The sequence below is a fragment of the Glycine soja genome, chromosome 20 (genome assembly GCF_004193775.1).
Source record: "Glycine soja cultivar W05 chromosome 20, ASM419377v2, whole genome shotgun sequence".
In the NCBI taxonomy this organism is placed as follows: Eukaryota; Viridiplantae; Streptophyta; class Magnoliopsida; order Fabales; family Fabaceae; genus Glycine; species Glycine soja.
This window is the reverse complement of record NC_041021.1, coordinates 43,652,322-43,660,438: the sequence shown is the minus strand read 5'-3', so window position 1 is coordinate 43,660,438 and position 8,117 is coordinate 43,652,322. Positions and strand designations below refer to the sequence as shown.

The 8,117-nt window shown below is 33.6% G+C and overlaps 2 protein-coding genes across 2 annotated transcripts; one reads left to right on the top strand and one right to left on the bottom strand.

The window, feature by feature from the left end:
• The first annotated feature begins 2,852 nt into the window (after positions 1 to 2,852).
• LOC114402139 (egg cell-secreted protein 1.1-like) lies at positions 2,853 to 3,278 on the top strand. Its single transcript, XM_028364657.1, has one exon. It carries the CDS (start codon positions 2,853 to 2,855, stop codon positions 3,276 to 3,278), a length of 426 nt encoding a protein of 141 aa, XP_028220458.1.
• Positions 3,279 to 4,462: 1,184 nt separating this feature from the next.
• On the bottom strand, positions 4,463 to 6,494 carry LOC114402549. Its single transcript, XM_028365171.1, has 4 exons — positions 6,269 to 6,494; positions 6,073 to 6,176; positions 5,535 to 5,930; positions 4,463 to 4,763 (listed from the first exon to the last, which is right to left on the bottom strand). The coding sequence occupies exons 1-4, from the start codon at positions 6,393 to 6,395 to the stop codon at positions 4,701 to 4,703; spliced, it is 690 nt and encodes a 229-aa protein (XP_028220972.1). The 5' UTR covers positions 6,396 to 6,494; the 3' UTR covers positions 4,463 to 4,700.
• Between the last annotated feature and the right edge of the window lie 1,623 nt (positions 6,495 to 8,117).

The following is an 8,117-nucleotide window of genomic DNA, read 5'->3' as shown; positions in this document are numbered from 1 at the left end:
CATCAAAGGTTTAGCCTTCCATTACAAGTAATGAACTTTCAACACAAATGATAGATTTTGAGTAAAGAAAATGGCTAAGAATAGTTGAGGATGTCTCCTCCAACCTCTAGAATCATAATTTCACTCCTCTAACCTAAACTCTATTTGAGGCTTTGTTTTTGTCGCTCTAGCTTCTCCCTTGACTCTGTTTTTTGACTCCTCTTTTGTTTTACGCCAACTTCAATGTTTTAAAGGTTCCTTGACATTTCAGATTCTGAAGGCTCGTTTAACGAGATTGGCTCGCTAAGCGCGAGTTAATAAAATTTGGCTCAGCGAGAAAAGACAAACGACTCGTTGGGCGAACACATCTCTGACTGATCCTTTTCTAGAGTTTTCCGGCACGTTAAGCGAGTTGTGTGCCTCGCTTAGCGGATGTTACTCGCTAAGCGCATATGCCTCGCTTAGCGAGACATTAGCTGCTTGAACCTTCTCTTCTTTTAGCCTGAAATTGAAGTGGTTTCAATATTAATTCACAAAATGAGAGTATCCACTATATAAAATCAAACTAAACATGAGAATATGTACAATTCATACAAAAAGAACCATAAATTGAAAGAAAGATGCTAGTTTCATGTAACTATTCAATACAAAAGTTAGTCGTAAATAACGACTAACAACCAACATATGGATGTCCAACTAATGACCTAGTCAATGCATGATTATGACTCTCACATATTAACCTTAGCATCCATCTTTCACCTCCCACCACTGGTTTTGTTCACAACTTAAAGGAGCACCCACATTTTTTACTACCAGTAAATGCTCATACTAAATCTTTCTTGGCCCTATATTTTCAACTCATTTCACAACCAATTAAAATAAATGAGGCCCTTTCTTTATTTTCAGTATCTGTGTCTAACCTCATAATCATCGCCACAAAACTAATATCACACGCAACAAAGCGAACCCAATACAAAACATCATCACAGGTAACAAGCACCTACAAAAGGGACAATATATGTTTATTATTCAATGGACATTCATTTACTTACTTTAACAACAACAAAAAACAAAATCATATAAATACCTGAGAAGTATTGAAGATATCAAAACAATCAATATTTTGAAACACACTAGGTTCGTCTCCATTTTCTTCATTCGTATTAACTTCTTCTGACATTATGTTGTCATACATTCACTGATCTTCGTCCATTTTAACAAAACATTCAAAAAAATTCAATGACAGACAAACAAACAACCCTTAACAACACCATACATTTACTATCACACAATTTTTTTTTTTACTACATTTAATAATATAATATATTAAAATTGATAAACACATATATTAAAATTTAGACTTGCATAAACTAATATATGACACAATTTTATTATTGCACAAAGTAGTTAAAGTAATATTATAAAGGTTTAATTAAGTCTGATCCTTGCTACAAAAAAAAAAATATCAACTTTTTTTATTACCTTTGAGTCCTTGCTAAAAAAATATATAAAAAATAACTACCTACAAATTAGTTATAAAATATCAACTCTTTTTTATTACGAATTATGTTGCGATAAATTATTTATAAATTACTTACTAATATTTTTGTAATTAATTGTAATTCATAAAATTAATCATATTTTGATTAATAGGACAAAAAAGGAAACAAAATATAAACTATAGGATTAAAAAGATCTCTTTCAAATTATAAGGAATAAAAGATAACTAAAATACAAATTACAAAAACTAAAAAAATATTTTTAAAATAAAATAAAGATGTAAATTATTTTAAAATAAATACCTCTTTCAAACTATAAAAACTAAAAGGTTCAAATTATGAAATTATACATATTTAAACATATTATAAATAATATAACTAATTATATTAAAAAACAATAAAATAATTTTTTTTTTTTTAAAAAAAATTTGGTTATACGAATTGACAATCCATATAACACTTATGGATTAGCAATCCGTATGAAACTTACAGTTTGTCAATTCGTATGAATTATACGAAATGCCAATTTGTAAGAAACAACAAATTACTAATCCGTAAGTTTTATTTGAATTGTCAATCCGTCAGTTTTATACGGATTGGGAATCCATATAAAACTAGATCGAAACTCCCAAAGAAAAAATTATCTTATCTCTGCCTTTAATCGTCACACCAACCACCACCACAACCACCACTTGCCAACGAACCATCATAACCAATGCGCTTCGACCAAAACGGACACAACAACAAAGGACCAGCTCTCACAACAATGAATGCGAAGAAAAGAATGAATGGTGCGTGAAGAAGAAAAATGAACAAGTTAGCAGGATTAGTTTGGGAATTTACAAAAAATTGTTGGGTGCACAAGAACTTTATTGGGTGCAGGAAGAATGTCCCAAAAATTGAGTGTCATTGTTTTATGTAAGTTTTTGTTGATCCATGTCTTGTGGTTTTGGGCTGGGCACTGCTACACAAGAAGTTGGGTCGAGGCATTGGGTCTTGAAGTTGGGTCGAGGCATTGGGTCTTGTTTTCAGTGTTTGTTCTTCTATGATCTTTTGGACAAATAAAAAAAAAAAGTTAACCACCGAGTATGACTAATGAAGCTACTGTCATTATTGCCAAAGCACATTAGAAACAAAACGATTTAACAAATTGTTTAGTATTAGGATTTATGAATATGAATGAAATAGCCATTACTTAGTACTTAGTGAGCCGTTTTGAGTCTTTTCTGTTTCTTGACCTTTCTTTGCACCAATTCTTAATTCACATTTAGCCATTAATATTTTAGATAGATGATTTTGTTCTTTTACACTGACGACTCTTATATATATATATATAAGGCCAATCTGCATATGCATATGCATATTCTATAAGAAATGGCTTCAACTCACAAGGTCTTTGCTGTGACAATTCTTCTTCTTGCTGTGAACATGGCTTCACCATCATCATCATCATCATCATCCAATACGAGCCTTGTTGCACGGTTGAAGCTTGATGGTGAGTCATCAAATTGCTGGGACTCGTTGTTTGAGCTGCAAGCATGCACTGGAGAGGTCATAACCTTCTTCCTTAATGGTGAGACATATTTGGGCCCAAGTTGCTGCCAGGCAATAAGGATTGTGGGCCATGATTGTTGGCCCGACATGATTGCCTCACTGGGCTTCACCACTGAAGAGGGTGATGTTCTTCAGGGCTATTGTGACTCTGAAAAAGAACAACTCCATTCTCCTCCGTCTCCCACGTCACCAACCACTGTTGTTCATGATTTTGATGATGCAACCACCAAAGTGCTGCTTCCTTAATTAATGAGTAGAGCTACTCTTGTGCCTTGGTTTGGACTTTGGTCAATAAAACATATGTACATGAAAAAAGAATGGGATACTTCAATTGTCTTCTTTGATAATAAAAAAATTTAAAATATATTTTTGATCTGAAAATCTGTAGTCTTTTTGTTGTGAGTATTTCAAAAGTTTTAGTGTTCGATCACTGTTTCACATTGAATAAATGAGAAGTAAAAAAAATTAAGAGAAGTATTAAAAATGATTTTATTTTTTAATTAAATAAATAAATCATCTTTTCTATGTTTTTTTCTGATACGTCTAGACTTGATCTGACACTATTAATTTGATTGGATCTATTGGTGTTTTTTTTTCCTTAGTCAAATATTGTCTATTATGATATACAACCTGATTGTCTCACCTAATTAACTTTTCCTCAATCTCCAATTCTCCTCTACACTATTAAAATCCATGACAGTGTTATCACTCACCACACGCTACATACATGTATAAACATTGGTTGGTGTTGATGGAGAAGGCTTAGAAGTTAAAACATAAGAATAAAATATACAAGTGATCCTTCACTTACTTTTTGTTTTTAAATTGGTGATCATTTTTTTTAGGTATCTTAATTTTTGAACATTCTAAAATAGTCTTCTTACTCATTTAATTCATGACACGCTAATTTTTTTTGAAAATATGAAAGGTTTAACAAGTCACACGCTAATCACTCTGCATGATATAATAATCACAACAGAAGTGTATATATTTAGTTTATTATTGAAACTGATATTCTATTTAGGCTGTTGTTATCTAATCTAATTAACAAAACATAATATTTAATTAAAATTGTTCTATTGAGAAAGAAAAATTCATTAAAACAATAGAAAATAGAAAATTTTCAAATATTATTTTCACAAAAATAATTTATCGCCACACCTTTCCCACAAGTTCTTTTAACAGTTTTACATTTCATAGTTTTGAAAACTACTTGCATAAGCATAAAGAACCAAGCAAGCTGCTCCCAATATATATAAGTAAATATGTGCAATTGAATTTTTATCTGTCAGATGCTTTAGAAACTGGGATGACATCAGAGCTCCCCCACCATATGGGTGTGATGTTTGATGCAGTGGTCATGTTATTGTTAGGGACCCCATATTGTACCAGCAATATGAGAAAAGCAATGGGGAATTAGAGGGTAGAAAAGAGAAAAGCAAATGAAGCAATCGATTGCTTTCTTAATCCAAGGAACAAAAAGTGCCAACCATTCCAAAGTAGAATGTAAGAGCATCTTAATACATGGTATAATCATCACTCTTAAAGCTACTTTAGACCCAATTCACAGTCCATGGTGCTACCTCATTGGGTTACCCTCCCTACCCCATCCCTCTCTTTTTCTCTACATAATTTGCGCTCCAACTCTCTCTCATTTTCTCTTCATCCTCATAGCAGCAGTAAAGCCATGGTGTGTAATGCAATATGAAGTCCAAATGACCCAATCATCACCTGCACCACAACCACAATAGAATCCAACTCCCAATCAGTAACGCATCAATCCCCACTACTTGTGTCAAATAAACATATTTATGATACATGTGCATGTTTCTGGCTAATGAATCACACTTAGGTACACACATACTAACATCAACTAAAAGATAACACATTATGATTTATGTGCGTGTTTCTACTTACTGGATAATAAACCACATTTAGATACACACATAGCTACAAACTTTGTGTGCACCTTTGTGGCCAATTAACCACATTTAGGTGCACTAGCATCAATTATAAGATAACATACAACAATTATGATTCATGTGCATGTTTTTTTGTAGCAAATAAATCAAATTAAGGCATTTAGCACCAAAACATACACATACACACATTAGGTGCACTAACACCAATTAATAGATAAGCTAGGTTAAAAAAATAAAATCTGTCGCCACAATTTCGGCCACAACGTCAGATTTTTTTAATCATTGCAGCCACATTATAACCATAATCGTGGCTACATAAGCATTTTTGTCTGCAATATCAAGAATTACAAGTTTTTACAAGTTTATCACAAAATTGTGACCGCAACCACAATTTCGCCGTGTTGCATGATATTGTAGATAAATGTGGTTGATGTGGTTATGGACCCTCCAAAAATCTTGATGTTGCCACTGAAATTGTGGTTACATATGGTCTACTCATAACAGCATAACAGAAACAGAAACACCACATAAAATGAGTGCATGCTTTTGGAGAGAGAGAAGGGTATGGTAAAATGGGCACCTGTTCTTGATGGCCAGAAGTGATGGGTAAGGGGCGTATGGTAGCAGAATCAACTTCACCAGTAGGAAGAGGAACTGCAGGGTTGCTGTTAATGAAGGGCATGCCACCACCTTTATCCGGCACTAACGGAATTGTCACTGGCGAACCTGCTTGTGCTTGTGCTTGTGGTGCAGGACCAGGTGAAGAAGCTTCTTGTCCAGGACGAAAAGGCCACGGAAACGAAGGAGAAGATGGCACCTCTCCACCAGAAGAAGGAGCTGGTGTTGCCACTGGAGAATGTTCTGGAGCCATTGCTGAAGAAGCTACCTCTATGGCTAGCTTTTGAGAATCTTGGCATGCCTTGAGTGACCCATTGTGGAAGGTAAAGTAGAAAAAACCAGGCCGAGATGGATGCCACTGAAAGCCATTAACTTTGTTAAGAAAATTGGAAAATTTTCACACTGCTGAAGATAATGACACCGAAAAACATTAACTTTGTCAAGAAAGTTGGGAAATTTAACGTTGCTGAAGACAAAGGATGAGGCTTTGAGGGCCTTACTGTGTAGGGGTTGCTGAGAAGAGTGGCTTGAGTGATGTTACAGAGCTTGAAGGCTTTCTCGTTCTTGAAAATGTAGAGGTTGTAGTGTTGCTTGTGCTTGAAAACTGAAAACAGAGGAGAGGCAGAGTAATTGTTAGATGCTAGCTAGTGTTACCTATTGTCTGTGAAGATTGCAAATCTGGCCGTTAGTACTTACTGATGGAGTCACCGATGGAAACTGTGGGGCTCTTCCACTCGGAAGATCCATCTACTAGTATTGTGGTTGAATGCGAAAGCTTGAAGAGTGAAGGTAGGAGAAAGAGAAAGAGAATGGGGAAGTGCATTGTGGCGAACGTGGTTTGTTTTTTGAAGGGAAATTGCAAAGAGAAGGGTGAAGAATTAGAGGAGGGTTTGTAGGCTGTGTTGTATTTATGTCGACAATTATGGAATAGCAAAAGAAAAGGGTTGTGGTTACTACTTTTCTTAGTATATTAACGAATGAATTAAAAAGAGACAATAATTATTTAAGTATTATAGAAGAACATAAAAAAAAAAATTATAAGTAATATAATTTGTATATGTTAATAATTTTTTTTAATTTTGTAATCAATATTCTAAAAATACTGATTAAGAAAACAAGGATTTTGAAGACTGTGTTTATTTGGTGTGTGCAAGAGAGAGAGTGTGTGGGGAAGGAGACTGTTAAATTGTCAGGTGAGTTTGGCTTTTTGATAAGAGTTTGAATGGGTGCCAGACATGGGTGTTGGGATGGTGTGCTGATATTATTATTTTACACAGGAAAAGGTGGTGTGATTTTGTTTCTGAAAAATCTACCCTCATTGTGACAAAAGAGGTTAAAAAATGGACAGGGGCACAATCACAAGGAAAATTTTTGGGGCACTGAAGTATGATGATGGGGATTATAATTCTAAAATGATTAGTGCGGTGATTATATATCCCTGCAGTCAACATACTGAATGTTGATTTCATTTTTCAATTCAAAAAACCTGTCTTCTTGGGTGGTGAGAAATAGAAATTTGCCTTTCTCCTTTACTCCTTTTATTATTTTGAATGAAGTCTTGCTTCCTACTTTGTACAATGCAATGCTGCTCACACTTTAATGCAAGCGGGAATAAATTTTTCAAGCTATCCTATTTTTTTTCCTGCTTGTTAGGTAACAAATTTTACTATATTTAATATGACTACTAATAGCTTTTTATTTCTTGGATTAGGATACTTCATTTTTTTTGTGTGTGTGTGTGGATGTTTAACTTCTTTGTATTACATTAAGCTTTCAATAACAGATATGATGTATGGTCAGTTCATATGATTCTTCTCTTGCGTTTTTTTTCTTATATCCATGATACTTACTTTTTGTCCATACGTGTGGTATCATCTCAATCAAATAACTACTACCAACTAAACGAAAACCTGCACACCAAAATTAGTAGGAGAATCAAATGCCATGTACGATATTAAATTTATGAAAAGATATATAGCTCTCGTAAAGCAATATAATATGTTTTTCATTCTCTCCATCTTCGTTAATCTCACACTAAACACTTTATCATTAATTTTATTTCTCCTTTTTGTTGTGAGATGACTTAAATCATGAGCCTTTTTAGTAAATTTTTGGACAGCATATTTGATTCATCATGATTTGGATTTCTTTTTCTTTTGATAAATGATCTTCAGTCCATAAGATTTTGATCAAGTGATGGAGTTACAATACTATTTAAGCTGCAGCTATTAACGAAGCTGGCATAAAGTTGAAAATTAGATAAAAATAATGATATAAGCTTTTCCTTGTTTCGGTATCTTGCTAATCGTAAAGGTAACCTTGATATAATTTCAAATATAGCAATACCGGATTTTGCTTCAAATCTAATCACCCAGGTATGTAGTTTAAAATAGAACGATGTTTTTTGGATATTCCAATGCCCATATACGCCTCAAGAGAAAAAAAAATAGAAAAATGAAAACTAATAGACATAAAAAATGGGTGGATTCGAAAAGTATAAAAAAAAATGAAGGATATGAAATGGTTGTTTATAATATTGAGATGT

Bases quoted from the DNA above. Each gene is read 5' to 3' on its own strand.
- LOC114402139 (XM_028364657.1), top strand. From the start codon at position 2,853: ATGGCTTCAACTCACAAGGTCTTTGCTGTGACAATTCTTCTTCTTGCT.
- LOC114402549 (XM_028365171.1), bottom strand. From the start codon at position 6,395: ATGCACTTCCCCATTCTCTTTCTCTTTCTCCTACCTTCACTCTTCAAG. The intron at 5,931-6,072 runs GTAAGGCCCTCA...AATGGCTTTCAG, and splicing joins TTCTCAGCAACCCCTACACA to TGGCATCCATCTCGGCCTGG. The intron at 4,764-5,534 runs GTGCCCATTTTA...GTTGTGGTGCAG, and splicing joins CTTCTGGCCATCAAGAACAG to GTGATGATTGGGTCATTTGG.